This window comes from Staurois parvus, unplaced genomic scaffold (assembly GCF_062004578.1).
Source record: "Staurois parvus isolate SC_StPar_1 unplaced genomic scaffold, SC_StPar_1.0 ptg000332l, whole genome shotgun sequence".
Lineage (NCBI taxonomy): Eukaryota > Metazoa > Chordata > Amphibia > Anura > Ranidae > Staurois > Staurois parvus.
Window position 1 is genome coordinate 560,490 of NW_028318128.1, and position 16,598 is coordinate 577,087.

The window sequence follows — 16,598 nt, forward strand, 5'->3', positions numbered from 1 at the left end:
AAGATATCCATAGCAAGTACAAGGTAGGGTCATCTAAAATGTAGCTTACCTGTGTATAAAATCCACTAGCTGCCTCCAGGAACAGTGAAAGATTGGCCTGCACCTCGCTACGGTTTGGGTTCGCCCGGTTTTTGGCCTGTCCTTGCAGTGTTGTGATCTGATTTTTGAAGGCATGATTCCAACTGTGGGCAGAATATAGGGTTGTAGATATGCGATGAACCAGAAAACAAACTTAACGATATAAAATGACACTTTGTAGTGTATCTTATAGCAAAACATTAAATTATATATGCAAATAAACACTTGTAAGTCTTTAGACATTGCTGCCTGGAAGTGGGTAAGTAACCAGGGTTTTCTTGTTCACACTGGATTCACACATGTGCGGTGTGGTTTTGAAGGTCCATTTTTACAGCGAATTACAAAGCAGTTGTTCGCCAGTTCAGGACTGGTTCATATGCGGTTCAGGACAGGATTTGAAGAGAAAAAAAACCTGCTGAAATTGTTTTAAAAAAATGATGACATGTTAGATTCAGAGGCGGTTCCCACAGAAGTCAATGAGACTAAATTTGCACCTGAACTGGACCGCACTGCTCAGAAAACTGACAGACTCTTTTTGAATTGGCACTGAATCCGCATTCCGGCTGCACTGGACAAATGTGAACAGGCACAATAGAAAGCAATGGTATTTCACGTCATGCAAATTGGATGCGGTTCAAAAGGCATTCAATTCGCATATATGTGAGCTGGCTCTCATAGGATAAATGAGGGAAAAAAAAAAGGTTACCCCAGCAAGTTTAACCACTTGAAGACCAGGCCTATTCTGATACTACTCTCCCATGTGTAAAAATCTGGATTTTTTTTTGCTAGAAAATTAATAACCCCAAACACACACACACATACATATTTATTTATTTTAAGCAGAGACTCTAGGGAATAAAATGGTTGATTTTGCAATTTTTTTGTCATATAATATTTGCACAAAGGTTTTTCAAACGCAGTTTTGGTAAAAAATACACTAATGAATTTCAATGAACAAAACCACACTGTAATACCCAATATAAAAGAATGTTATATTGAATAAATAGATACCCAATATGTCATGCTCGTGGAATGGCACCAAACTACAGTACTTAAAAATCTCCATAGTCGACGAAGGTCTTGTGCTAGAATTATTGCTTTTGCTCTGACATTTGTGGCGATACCTCACGTGTGGTGTAATCGCCGTGGGATGGGCACAAGCACACAGGAGCCCTTTAAAAAAAAGTTTGCCATTTTATTTATTTTTTTTCATTTTTACACGCGCTTTACATTTTTGTATCACTTTTATTGCTATTACAAGGGATGAACAACATCCCCTGTGATAGCATGGACAGTGACAGGTCCTCTTTATGGAGAGATGTGGGGTCTAATAGACCCCAGATCTCTCCTCTGCCCTTAAAAGCATCTTAATCAAACAAGATGTATTTGATCAGATGCTTTTTACAAGCAAAACATTGCTTGCTTACATGCTGGGGAAACCGGAAGTGACCGGAAAGTGACTGGTAAGTGACCATAGAGATGATCGGGGAAGATCAAGTCCCCAATCACTTATATGGTAAGCCAGCAAAAATGCCAGCTGCTGTCTGGTGGAACGGGAGAGCCCGGAAAGGCACCAGAGGGTGAGGGGATGGGGGTGGGACATTTGATCTGAAAGCCTAGTACACACGATTAGAAAATCATGCGATGAATTCCGCTATTGCCATATGTTGATCTGATGGTTAGTACACAGCTTGCGTACAAAATTATTTGAAGGGACAAGTTTAAAAAATTTTTCTCGTACGATTTTTGTTTAATCAGTACAGTTTCCGTCTAAAAATACAATACATTACATCACTTCAGAATTTTCTCTCTTTCTGTCGTACAATAATTTTCGTAACTTTAGAAACCTTTAGTAACCTTTAGAAACCTCTTCACCAAAGGTGCCAAATCTTAACGGGGAGAGGGGGACTAGTCCTTAAAGTGGAACTTCCCCCTTTTGGGTGGAGCTCTGCTTTAAGTTATAGGAAGCCAAGGACAGCCCACATCATGATCCCAGCTTTGGAACACAGCTCCTGTTTAGACCCAGCATCCAGCTTCCAGAGTTACAAAACTCCAACAAGCAATATCAATCACTACTGAAAGGAGGTCCACCAGATTATTTTGAAATTCATTAAATGCTCTTTTGAGGTTTGGCATTTTTTCTCCTTTATGTTACCAATATACTACCCTATAAAAATCAAAAAGATCAATCCTGCATCACCTTCTGAATGCTACCAAATCATGTATTTCACCTAGATGAAGGAAGCACAGCCTCCGTCCATTGGGCTCTGGCTCCACAAGGTCAAGGAGCCAAATCTAATGAAGGATCTTGTACTGATGAATCAACATAAAAGGAGGGGAAGTCTCTTCTCAAGGTTAGTCCTTGAGAAGAGACACGGGTTTCCCTTTCGGTCTGGATGTGTTTGTGAGCCTTGTTACACCCCCTCCCCCTCTTTTTTTCTCCTTTCTCTTCTTTCTTTTCCTACTCATCCTCTCTCTACATGACTTTTCGTCTATCTTTTCTAGTCTTGTCTAAGAAAGGAGAAAATTGGCAAGGCAGTGTCCTCCTGGCTTCTGGGGACACCAGATTTCTTCAGGGCCTTCATGTGTGCGACCGGGTGTCTGGCACAACCGCCAGGTGGGTCTACAGATTACATTTGCACTCTGGTTGTACTCTGTTTGATTACAATGTTTTATGTTGTTGGAGACTGCTGTCTTCATGTACTCAATGAAGTATTCATTCATAAAAAGTCACGTGACCCAGACCACGCATGCTCTGAAAAGAAAGAATAGATTACATCATTTCCAAAAGTTTGATTTTATGAGAATTTTCCTAACTTTAGTAACAGTAACCTCTTAATTTTTGATATGAGACCATGAGACCAGCAATGGAAAAAGAAAAAAAAAAAAGCGGACGATCATTCGTCTGAGATTCTCAATATTCTCATCGTATGTACCAGGCTCAATGTGAGCAAACATATATAGATTTTCGGTCGAGAATATTCGTACGAAAATTCTTTGTACATTTGCCGAACATTCAATTTTAAAATGAATGTAATTTCTGAACAAAAACCACATACACTGTCCGAACATTCATTTGATTGAGAAAAGTCTTCTATTTTGCTCCTTCAAAATGTTCCCTTCACCGTGGTCGAAGACGAAAACCGATTTGACCCCACTAACCGTTATAAAATTCAACGAATGTTCTTAGAATGGAAATTTTCAAACAAAAATCTAAACGTGTACAGCCAGCATTACTATCCTGCCACTACAGTGAAGCTGGAACCTGTTCACGTGACTGTACTGCAGTGCCCTTAGATTAGGTAAGTATACACATCTTTCCTTTACAGGGTAGATAGAATAGGGCATAGAATGGGGGAGAGAGTAGCTTCAACACCTCCCCTATTATCCTAGGACGACATCATATAAAGTCATCCCAGGATCGGGCCATGTTCCAGCACAATCTGTCAGCGGCTGTGTCCACCAGACACGGCCTCTGAAAGATCACTGTATCGGCCTGCTGCCAGTACAATGTGGTCGCAGTAACCAATCACTGCAGATCACATGACAATTGTACACAATGAAAGGCTGTGTTTCATGCCATTTATTGTGTACTATTGTGATGAGCTCCATGACTGGCCCTGTTTGTACCATGTGACTAATCACAGCCCATCTGCACCTTGTGATTAGCTGTGACCAATAATAGCTAATCACAAGAGTAAACACTGAAATAATAGTTTTCATTCAGAAAAAATGGTTGCTTATAACTGTATAATTCAGTTCTAAACAATCATAGTTTATAAAAAAAAATAAAAAAAAAAAATAAAAAAAACAATCCCAATCACTTCCCCAGAGTAGTACAATGTTACTGTGGCAACTGTATTGCTCTGGTCGATGTATGTAAAAAAAAAAAAAAAAAAAAAAAAAAGGTTTTCAATTTAATTTTTATTTTTTTTTTCAAATACCGTCACCAACAGGCTAGATATTTTGTGTTCCTATTGAGGTGGTCCACACAGATGCGATCCACACACATTGTGTTTTGAGTGCCATTATGAAAAAGGTCCTGTGCGAGTTTGTAGCGGTGCATTCCAGACTCGCAAGTGACCAGTCAGTGTCCCTGATCACCGCAACACCAGTTATATGATGGCGTGGTTGACTGGTGCCAATATGTGAAACATTTTAAAAATTGTAAAAAAAAAAAAAAACTCTCTATAATTATATATATATGTATCTATATATAGATATATATATAAAAAACTCGCAATGCCTCTTACCTCAGTCATTTGGGGGGTATTTGTACTGTACTAGCAATTTTGGGCCCCAAGAAATGAGATAGGACATCAGTACATCAGGATTGATTGATTTTCAGATACTGTATATGTGTGTATATTGTAGAAGGCGCCAAGGATGCATCCTGGAGGGGCGTTATTTTTGTTCCATTTGAGAGGTTCTCAGCCATAGCTGAGAGATTGCAGGGAAATGCCATCAAGAGGGGAATATGGTTAGCAGTTTCTCCTGTGTTTTTTAGTTTGTTGTGGGTCCCTGGAATCTGGAGACATTAAGAGTTAATGGGAGGGATGAGTCTCCAACCTCTCACCCCGGGAGACAAAGGGTTAAGGGTCTCATGTGGGAGGAGAGATATGTTAAGGGTGTAACCCTCACCTAGCAGGGGGGCTGTGTGAAGGCAGACACATGGCTGAGGAACAGTGTCTGCTCCTAAACTACTGAGCCATTTTTGCTGAAGTGGCCAAGCGCTGTGTTTGACCCTCAGGGGAGGGAGAGCACACAGCCCTGGAATGGCAGTGCGGTGAAATGACCTACTATGTGGATGGCAATAAGCCACAAAGATTATTTTTGTGTCCTGCTGCTGGGACAGTTTTATTTCTTTTTGCTGCCAGAAAGCTGTATTTGTTTTTATTTGAAAAATAAAGACTGACCTTGATTTCACATGCCGCCAGTGTGAGCATAATCCTCCAGAATATCACAGTTTGTGGAGGATGCGGGCAGTATACTCTTCCAGATATTGCTGTGAATGAACTGGACAGTTAAAAGAAAAAAAGTGCGGTTTGAAGTCCTGGGGTTAAGGCTGCACAATCGGTGCAACCCATAGACCACAAAATGGGGGAGCCTATAAAACAGTTGGTTGCTGCCAGGTTGCAAACGCGGCAAGCGATAGCAGTGCAGCAGCACACTAGTGCAGAGGCTCAAGGTCGACACGAACAGGCGATAGCACTACAACAGCAAGCCATGTCGATGCAGTAGGAAACCAATATGCGCCTCGCTGGCCAGCTTGAGGCACACAAGGAGGCGGTGATGCGATAGATGCTTTAGCCAAAACAAGTAAAAGTGTCGGTTGTCCCTAGCAACCAAATTACCTCAAAGGCAAGCCATTTCCTACAGAAGTTGACCCCTCATGATGATGTGGAGGTGTTTCTGGTAACCTTTAAGAAGACTGCCGAACGAGAGGGGTGGCTTAATGATCAGTAGGCTGGCCTCTTCTCATTGGGGACCACCAAAAGGCTTACTTTGATTTGCCGGCTGCAGAGGCCAATACATATGAGAAGCTGAAGGAGGCCAACCTTGCACGCCTTGGGTTGACCACCACTGTGTTGGCACACAGGATGCATACTTCGTGTTCCGCAGCGGCCAGTCACCCAGGGGGCAGATGCAGGAACTGATGCAGCTGGCAAAGAAATGGCTGCAGCCAGAGAAATTAACTGCACTGCAGATTGTGGAGCGGGTTGTCCAGGACCGGTACCTGAGAGCGCTCCCAGAGGAGTTACAACAGTGGGTCAGCCTTGGAAACCCATAGTTCCCTGGTCAGCTGGTGCAGATGGTGGAATGGTACCTGGTGACAGCTGAGACCTGTGGAGTGGGAAAACCCCGGAGGAGTGAACCAACATGGAGGACACGTCTGGTCATAAATCAGGGAAAGAGCGATGGGAAGAACCCCGGAATCAGCATGCAGGAGAGCCAAGCTGCTACTGCCCCAGCATCCCAGAGCTCTGCTCCGGCACCCAGGAGTGAACAGGTGCTGTGCTGGCGGTGTCATAACCGGGGCCATATCCAGGCCCAGTGTCCCTTGCGGGAGGAGCCCATGGACTGTGGGGCTGTTCAGAGGATGTCCTTTTTCTCCCGCAGTGTCTGTGTCACCCACCTAGACTTGATGGAGGGACGCTTTGAGTGTGATGTCTGGGTAAACCAATACCCTGCCAATGCACTACTGGACTCAGGTAGCATGGTGACCCTGGTTAATCCCAGAGTAGTGGGGAGAGTGGGTCCAGTACATAGGACCCTCAAGGTAGTGTGCATTCATGGGGATACTAGGAAATATGCCATGGTGCCTGTAGCCCTAACTACCGCGTGTGGAGTGGTGTCACAGGACATTGGAGTGGTCCAGAACTTGATCCTCGATGATATTGTGGGGCGGGACTGTCCCCTCTTTGTTGAACTGTGGGACTACATAAGTCAGAGACTGCTGGGACTAACCAATGGGGTAGAGAACCCCATTGGTTAGTCCCAGCTAACCAATGGGGTTCTCCAGCCTTTTGGTCTGCTGCAACACATAGTCTGACTCACAGCCGCACTACCGCCCATTATACCTAATGCCCTGCACATCATCACCTCCCCAACACTCCGCTCCTTCAGCCCAACTACCCCCGAGGAGGTCTCTAAGGTCTTCACTGTAGCCCGCCTCACCACCTGCCCCCTGGACCCTATCCCCTCACAGCTCCTCCAGTCACCCCCCCCCCTCCATCATTCGCTCCCTCACCCACATCTTCAATCTCTCCCTCTCCACTGGCACCTTCCCCTCCCCTCTAAAGCACGCACACATCACTCCCATACTCAAAAAACCCTCTCTTGACCCCACTAACCTTAACAACCTTAGACCCATCTCCTTGTTGCCCTTCACTTCCAAGCTCCTTGAGCGCCTGGCCTACAATCGCCTAAGCGCCCACCTCACTGATAACCTCCTTGACCCCCTACAGTCTGGCTTCCGTCCCCTGCACTCCACCGAAACTGCCCTACTTAAAATCACTAATGACCTGCTAACCTCCAAAGCCAATGGCCACTATTCTATCCTCCTGCTCCTCGACCTCTCCGCGGCCTTCGACACTGTTGACCACCCTCTCCTCCTTGCCAAACTGCACTCCCTTGGCATCAAGGATGCTGCTCTCTCCTGGTTCTCCTACCTTTCCCAACACTCCTTCAGCGGCACCTACAACACTGCCACCTCCCCCTCCCTCCCCCTCTCTGTTGGGGTCCCCCAAGGCTCTGTCCTCGGGACCCTCCTCTTCTCCATCTATACCTCCTCCCTTAGCAAACTTATTCACTCCCACGGCTTCAACTACCACCTCTATGCCGACGACACCCAAATTTACCTCTCCACCCCTCCACCTCACCCCCTGCCCGCATCGCCCACCTCTGGAACTCCCTACCCCAATCCATCAGACTGTCGCCTACCCTCCTCACCTTCAGGCGCACCCTGAAAACCCTCCTCTTCAGGGAAGCCTACCCCAACCTCACCTAACACCCGACCTCACCTAACAACTAACCTCCTCCACTCCTCCCGCCACTCCATCCCCCACAGCCATCTCCTCCTGTGCCACCTTCCCCTCCCTCCTAGATTGTAAGCTCGAAAGAGCAGGGCCCTCGAACCCCTCGTGTATTGTATTGTTACGGTCTTGTCTCATGTTCTGTCCCCCCTGCTACTGTACAGCGCTGAGCATACCCATTGGCCTAAATTTAAGAAGAAAGATTTGCAAAATAGTATAACAGAAATAAAGAAAAATGCATTTTTATAAAACATTTACAGCCTTTTTTCATTTATTTAGCAAAACATTTAAAAAACAGTGGTGATTAAATGCCACCAAAAGAAAGCTCAACTTGTGTGAAAAAGATGATAAACATTTCATAATGGTACAGTGTTGTATGACCACGGAATTGTCATTCAAAGTGTGACAGCGCTGAAAGCTGAAAATTAGTATGGGCAGGAAGGGTTGAAAGTATCTGGTATTGAAGTGGTTAAGTTTAGTTAGCTTTTGACCGGACTTTAACATAAATCTGCAGTTAGAAAAGGCATCTGTCTTCTCCATTGGCTCTGAGAATAAAATGAAAGCCCTTTAGTCTAATAAGTGTATGTTCCAAACAGACAGTCTTTTCGGAAGCAAGGTGTCACAATGCTGGATAGATGGACAACATAAGACCAATTTTAAAATCACAAAGAATGACTCATTATACAGGATTTATATAGCGCCAACAGTTTGCTCAGTGCTTTACAATATAACGGGAGACAATACCACAACAATACAGTTCAATACAAGAGGGATAGGAGGACTCATAAAAGCGATCTTCAAGAGCTATATATATATATATATATATATATATATATATATATATATTTTATAATACTGGAGGGAGGAGCCATCACATTCAACCCATTTGTTACAATCACAGCTATTACCTTCTTATCTCGATTGCCATTGGTTAATGTTTAGTTAAAAGTAAAACTAAAGACAAAACCTTTTTTATTTTGGAAAGTGTAAGGGAGAATTCAAACCCTTGTCAGTTTTTTTGTCATTTGTTCCATTGGGCAGATTCCCTCCCACTTCCTGTCCCACAGCCACAACAAGAAGTGTGAGGAAATCCCTTTAAAATGAATCTGTCCCTGCCATCATCTGTGTTGGCTTCAAATTTACCTCTGAAGCACCTTGCATTCAAACCAGATACTATATATAGGACCTTTACTTTTCTCTAAGCCAAGATTACAGTGGTGCTGAAGGCATTTTACTTTCATGCATTCAGTGTGTAGCTCCCCACACAGCCTCCCCCTAATACTTACCTGAACCCAATCTCAATCCAGCGATGTGCACGAGAGCAGCATCTCTCCCGGATCTCTCCATCCTTATTGGCTGAGGCACAGCAGCAGGAGACATTGGTTACTGCTGCGGTCAATCATCGCCAGTGAGGAAGGAATGAGGTGGCGTGGCCAAACCAAGCTCCGTGTGGCAGGGGGCTCAGGAGAGCATGCAAGAGTGCTTGATCTAGGGGCACTCAGCAAGGGGGAGTAGCCAGTAGCGCTGGCGGGTGACCTGAGAAGATGAGGATTGGGGCTGCTCTGTGTAAAACCATTGTACAGAGCAGGTAAAAAAAAAAAAAGAAAAAACAACCCCCCCATTCCTCCCATCCCTGCCATTCAGCTATCAAGTGTCAGAGCTTCAACTGGGAGTGCTATAAGGGGGCAGGGACTAATCTGCACTTGGTAAGAAGTTTTAGCTGAACCATTACTTTCTAGGGTTACTTTAGGAAATAACTATTTTATGTTGCCCACATCTAATTAGGTTCACACCTGCACATTTAGGGCTATGAGCTTTCAGAAAATAAATGAAATGAAAGTGCTTTAAGGGAGGAAAGATTCAGAAACGCAGCTGGCTTCCTGTCATGAAATCCCACCTTTGTGTACAGAAATGGGTTTTTCTACAACTATAGGTATTAAAGAGCATACTTTTTTTTTTTTTTTTATAGAAACAGGGACTTTCCAAGCACCACAATTAAAAAAAAAATTCTTAAAAAATTACATTTTATTGAACTCAATCTTTAAAAACCATGAGAGGTTCTTTCTACATAGTCTGACAATATGGTATCAGCAAGTAAAACTGACAAACAGAAAAGCTTAAGCAGTTATCAAGAAAGCAGTGTAACCCCACTACCCCACGAGGGATTATACTGCTTTCTTGAATACAGCTTAAACTTTTCTGTTTGTCAATTATACTTGCTGATACCATATTGGCAGACTATGTAGAAAGAACCTCTAAAGATTGAATGCAATAAAATGTAGATTTAATTGTGGTGCTGGGAAAGTCCCTGTTTCTAAAAAATTAAAACATATGCCCTTTAATGCCTTGACAATTGAGAAATGAGCACCATAATTTTCTCATTATGACTGACCAGTAACAAATATTTTTCTATAGCTATAGCTGTAAATGTTTTCAGATCTCAGTGTGTAGAAAATCATTTTTGTTTTGGGTATAGTGCTTTTTCTTTTGGTAAAGGTAAAATCTTTATTTAGCAGACATTTAATACAGGGTGCTTCCATAGCATTTAATTCGTAAAGCAATCCTGGGCCAATAAGAACACACGGGGAGATTTACTAAACTGCAAAGTGCAAAATCTGGTGCAGGTCTACATAGAAACCAATCAGCTTCCAGGTTTTATTGTCAAAACCTAATTGAGCAAGCTGAAGTTACAAGCTGATTGGCTGCCAAGCACATCTGCACCTAATTCTGAGTGCTCCAGGTTTAGTAAAATCGACCCCTTATTATCTACATGCTTAGAAGCACCCTGTGTATAATGCGTTCTCTAACAACAACCATGCAGTCTCTTTAACCACCTTCCACCCGCCATATAGTAATATGATGGGCGCAAGGTGGTTCTCTCATTCTGGAAGGACATCATATGACATCCTCCCATTCTCACTGCGCATGCACGGCTCAGGGAGCGCGCAGCACGGTGATCGGCGGTGCGCTGTGTCCGGATCACCGATCACGGAAAGAGACGAAGATATCGGCTCGGTCATGTGATCAGCTATGTCCAATCACAGCTGATCACATGTAAACAGCGAAATGCCGGTTATCGGCATTTCTCTCCTCTCGAGCTGTCACGCTGACAAATCGAGAGGAGAGCCGGTAATCGGCTTTCCGCGGAGGAGACATGTACACTGATCATCAGGGCACTGATGATCAGTGTAGCCCCAGCAGTGCCACCTGTCAGTGTCCATCAGTGCCTTATGTCAGTGCTCATCAGTGCCACATATCAGTGCCTACCAGTGCACATCAATGCCACATATCAGTGCCCATCTGAGCTGCCTTTCAGTATTACCTAACAGTGCCGCCTAACAGTGCCGCCTAACAGTGCCGCCTAACAGTGCCGCCTAACAGTGCCGCCTAACAGTGCCGCCTAACAGTGCCGCCTAACAGTGCCGCCTAACAGTGCCGCCTAACAGTGCCGCCTAACAGTGCCGCCTAACAGTGCCGCCTAACAGTGCCGCCTAACAGTGCCGCCTAACAGTGCCGCCTAACAGTGCCGCCTAACAGTGCCGCCTAACAGTGCCGCCTAACAGTGCCCGCCAGTGCCGCCTAACAGTGCCCGCCAGTGCCGCCTAACAGTGCCCACCAGTGCCGCCTAACAGTGCCATGTATCAGTGCTACCTATCAGTGCCCATCAGTGATGTCTGTCAATGCCCATCAGTGCCACCTACCAGTGCAGCCTATCAGTGCCCATCAGTGCAGCCTCATTAGCGCACATCAGTGAAGGAGAAAAATCACTTATTTACACTTAAACCAAAAACCACTGAAAATTTTGAAAAAAAAGTTTTTTTGTAGTGATTTTAAGAAAAAATAAAAAACCCAGGTTAGATTAAATACCACCAAAATAAAGCTCTGTTACAAAAAAAATGATAAAAATTTCATATGGCTACAGTGTTGTTTGACCACACAATTGTCATTCAAAGTGCGACAGCGCTGAAAGATGGAAATTGGCCTGGGCAAGAAGGGGGTATAAGTGCCCTGTAGGCAAGTGGTTAAAGTGCCTGTAAATGCAATTGAAAGGAAAAAAAAAAACAACAAAAAACAAACTAGGGATGCACCGAAATTTCGGTGGCCGAAACATTTCAGCTGAAAAACACCCCTTTCGGCTGTCGGCCGAAATGAGAGAAAAAAAAAAGCACCGATACAGGTGCCAAAAAACCCCCGCCCCTTGCCACTCAGTAGTTCTCAGCCTTACCTGAGAAGCCATCGAACAATCCCGGCGCTGGGCATAGAGATGAGGGAAGGAAAGATGGCCTTCACTCATCTCTATGCTCTAGGAGGACCAGAGCAACGTCACTTCCGGTTCCAGCCATTTTTTTTTCTTTCCCTGTTTAAAAGCACTAGATCAATGGTTTTTTTGATCCAATGCTTTACATTGAAGAGGAGAGATGTGGGGTCTTATTGACCCCACATCTCTCCATAAAAAGGACCTGTCACTAATTATTTATATCACAAGGGATGCATGCATTTTTTTTGATAAGAATAAAAGTGATTAAATTTTTTTAAAAAAAGGGACAGTGCAAAAACAAAAAAGAAAAAAAAACACAACAAAAAACAAAACATTAAAAAAATCTGGCATATTTAATCACCCTCTTTTTTTTTTTTTTTATTATTGCACAAAACGTCATACTGGATTCTTGTTTTTTTGTTAGTCCACACATATCTAAGCCATTATCGCATTATATAATTTTTTTGAGAAACCTGAAAAAAGACCCTGGAAGATGTATTACAAGCATATTAAATTTATAGAACACTTTTGGTACTATAATCATCTTAATCATATTTATCTGACCTATCGAAGACGGCTTTCCCATAGAGGCTTTTCTCAGTTCATGCTTTATCTCGTTTATTAGTGGGATATAATTTGCCTGACACAGATTTTTTTTATAGGCGATGTTGGTTTTATTCCTAAATACTTTAGTTCTTTTTCTCTCCATTTAAAGGGGAACTCATTTTGTAGAATTTGTTTCTCAGCCTTTGAAAGGTTTATATTTAACATCTCACTTTTTTTTTTGTTTACAAATGATTTTATTTTTCAAGAAATAGACTGTAAAATGTCATTACAGCTTCAAACAGTATGTAAAACAGAAACATGGTACAAGTGAAGTGTACATTTCAAAAAGGTGCAATCATGTAGAGTAAAGAAAGAGAAAAGAGAAGAGAAAAAGAGAGAAAAGAATTTAAGTACATGAGCAATATAAATAGAGAGGTAGGCAGAGTTACAGCTACCAACAGAGTAAGTCCATCAATCCAAACATGGGTGTTCCTTAGTCATATAGCAAATGTCTATGAGTTCTCCAAATTTCCCATTTTCTATCAAATAAGTGCATCTTGTCCAGTAAACTATAATGAATTCTTTCCATGAGTATCACAGCATCAGCTCTATGCAGAACAGAGGCCAATGGTACCGTGAGAGATTTCGAGTGTAGGGCAATAGCTCATAGGGTGGATGTACAAATGGTATGGATTAGCCTCATAACCTCAGTCTGAACTCCCAGATATGAGCTCCCAATAGGCAGGACTGCATAGTCTGATGCACCGGGTCTCCCGCCAGTGCAGAAGCCACCTCAGAGATCCTGCGCCACACCAAGGAGAGGCCTGGGCAGGCCCAAAATGTATGCACCAGAGTACCGGCAAGGCCACAGCCCCGGAAACATAGGTGGGACATCCCTGGATACAGGACATGTAGTCTAGATGGGGTATAATACCATCTGGTTAATACTTTGATGGCTGTCTCACGGACAGAAAGATCTAGAGCTCTTATGTATGTTATCCACCATGGTATATCCAACAATGGAATTATGGATCCATAACAAGCGGGGGGGGGGGGGGGGGAATTTGGACCACAATATGCCTCCTGGTAGATAGAATGGACGTATAGACTGAGAATAAAATCTGATCCACGGGATTTGGGAATTAATAGTCGTGCATTGTGATAATTGTGCGAAACGGGCCAACAAGTAGTAAAGCCAGAAATTGGGAAGACCGAAGCCTCCTGCCCGTTGCGACCGGTATAGGACTGATGAAGTAAAACGAGGACGTTTGTTACGCCAAATAAAATTATTAATCATCCGTTGAAAGCGATCTAGGAACGTTTTCGAGACAGGGATTGGGAGTGCTCTAAACAAAGTAATTTAGGCAAGAGATTCATTTACATCTCACTTTCTGAGGGATTCATTTTCAAGCTGGATAGCTCTCCATATTCTTTCAATTTTCTCATTAAATTCAGTAATGTTAATCTGGGGTTTTTGATCGAAAACAGCATATCAACTGCACATGCTGCCACTTTATGTTCAATATCCCCTGTCCACATTCCCTTGTCATCTACGCTATTTCTAACAGTTGCTAATAGCGGTTCCAAGGAGATAAACATCAACGTGGACAGGGGACATTCCTGTCTTGTTCCATTATATAGCCTAAAAAATTTTGATAGCGAACAGTTTATTTAACTGCAGATGATGGACTGCTATATAACTCTTTTATCCACTGCATCTTTCTAGGTCCAATTCCTAATGTTCTTAGCGTATAGATCATAAATCCCCAATATACTCTGTCGAAAGCCTTTTCAGCATCAACTGACAGAATAATTCCCAGTACCCCTCCTCTTTCATTCTTTTGCAGGATAAGCAATGTTCTTAAACCATTATCCTTTCCCTCTCTGCCCGGTATAAATCCCACTTGGTCCAAGTGTAACCAGTTAAACGTCAAATCTTTCACCCTGGTAGCTAATACCTTCACATACAATGTTGTATCGGTATTGAACAAAGATGTGGGTCTATAGCTGGTACACTGAGACCAGAGATCAATCTTTCCCCTCTTTGGGTATTATTGTTGTATATGCCTGTAGTGATTCCTCCCTCATCTTTGTCTTCTCTCCTAGTGCGTTCATATATAAACACAGTGTAGGGACTAAACGATCTTTAAACTTCTTATAGTATCCCACGATAAACCCATCAGGTCTGGGACTCTTTCCTACAGCTGTATCCTTTAATGCTAAGTTGACTTCTTTTATTGCTATTGGGTTATCTAAAGCTGCTAGTCTAGTTTTATCCAATCTAGGTTAACTGGCCTCATTCAGGTAAATCTGCCTCTTCCTCTGATTCCTTCTGGTTCTTCTCTTTTGCTCCATATAGACCGCTATAGTACCTCTGGAATATGTTAACGATAAACGGTGGTTGAATAAACCATTTCACCTTTTTCATTTTTTATTTTATCTATAAAATTCCTTGATTTCTTTTCCTTCAACTTCATCAGGTATTTCCCTGGCCTATTCCTCCACCGATATCTTTCCTTCGAAACCCCATTAAAAATCTTCCTGGTTTCTTGTTCCATAAAATCCTTTAGCTCATCTCTTTTTAATATTATCTTTTGTTGTAACTATAGTTATTTTCTTTTTGTGTAATTGTTCCATCTGATATAGTTCTTCCATTTAAACTTTATTTTAGCATTTACTTCAAACCTAATGCAAGTTCAATTAAATGGTAACAGTAAAGGGTGCTCAGTGACTGGCAGTTTCTGGGGTTACAGATATTTAAAGTCAAATGACAAAATCATCTGGGAGGTTAATATAAATGGAGCACATATATCGATATCAGTTATACTCTGCTAGAGAACGGAGCCATTAATTTTGTGCATACACATGCAAAAAAAAATATCACAACACACCCAAATACATGTTTACAGTGAGGAACAGCAGTATTTGAACACTCTGCGATTTTGCAAGTTCTCCCACTTAGAAATCATGGAGGGGTCTGAAATTTACATTGTAGGTGCATTCGCACTCAGAGAGAGAATTAAAAAAATAATTCAGGAAATCACATTGTATGATTTTTAAAGAATTTATTTGTCTTGCACTGCTGAACATAAGTATTTGAACACCTAAGAAACAGCAAGGCTCTGGCTCTCAAAGACCTGTTACTGTGCCTTTAAAAAGTCCACCTCTACTCCACTCATATATCCAACTTAGTAGCACCTGTCTGAGCTCTTTAAAGACACCTGTCCACCCCACAGTCAGTCAGACGCCAACTACTACCATGGGCAAGACCAAAGAGCTGTCAAAAGACACCAGAGACAAAATTGTGGACCTCCACAAGGCTAGAAAGGGCTACGGGGCAATTGCCAAGCAGCTTGGTGAAAATAGATCAACTGTTGGAGCAATTGTTAGAAAATGGAAGAGGCTAAAGACGACTGTCAGTCTCCCTCGGACTGGGGCTCCATGCAAGATCTCACCTCGTGGGGTATCACTGATAAGAAAGTTGAGGAATCAGCCCAAAACTACAAGGGAGGAGCTGATCAATGACATGAAGAGAGCTGGGACCACAGTTTCAAAGGTCACTGTCGGTAGAACACTACGCCATCATGGTTTCAAATCATGCATTGCACAGAAGGTTCCCCTGCTCAAGTCATCACATGTCCAGGCCCGTCTGCAGTTTGCCAATGACCATCTGGATGATCCAGAGGAGGCATGGGAGAAAGTCATGTGGTCAGATGAGACCAAAGTAGAACTTTTTGGTCTAAACTTCACTCGTCGTGTTTGGAGGAAAATTGCATCCTTGCAAAGGAAGAACACCATCCCTACTGTGAAGCATGGGGGTGGTAACATCATGCTTTGGGGGTGCTTTTCTGCGAAGGGGACAGGACGACTGCACTGTATTAAGGAGAGGATGAATGGGGCCATTTACTGTGAGATTTTGAGCAACAACCTCCTTCCCGCAGTCAGAGCATTGAAGATGGGTTGTGACTGGGTCTTCCAACATGACAACGACCCGAAGCACACAGCCAGGATAACCAAGGAGTGGCTCCATAAGAAGCATATCAAGGTTCTGGAGTGGCCTAGCCAGTCTCCAGACCTAAATCCAATAGAACATCTTTGGAGGGAGCTGAAACAACGTGTTGCTCAGTGACAGCCCCGAAACCTGACAGATCTAGAGGAGATCTGTGTGGAGGTGTGGGCCA

The 16,598-nt window shown here is 43.1% G+C and overlaps 1 protein-coding gene across 5 annotated transcripts in view; it reads right to left on the reverse strand.

Moving 5' to 3' along the window:
- Positions 1-16,598, reverse strand: part of SMG7 (SMG7 nonsense mediated mRNA decay factor) — a 121,827-nt gene that overhangs the window by 65,455 nt on the left and 39,774 nt on the right. For all 5 annotated transcript variants that reach the window (XM_089683979.1, XM_089683978.1, XM_089683977.1 and 2 more), the window contains exon 4: positions 50-182. In XM_089683979.1, the coding sequence (XP_089540105.1) occupies positions 50-182 (133 nt within the window). The remainder of the gene's footprint in view (positions 1-49; positions 183-16,598) is intronic.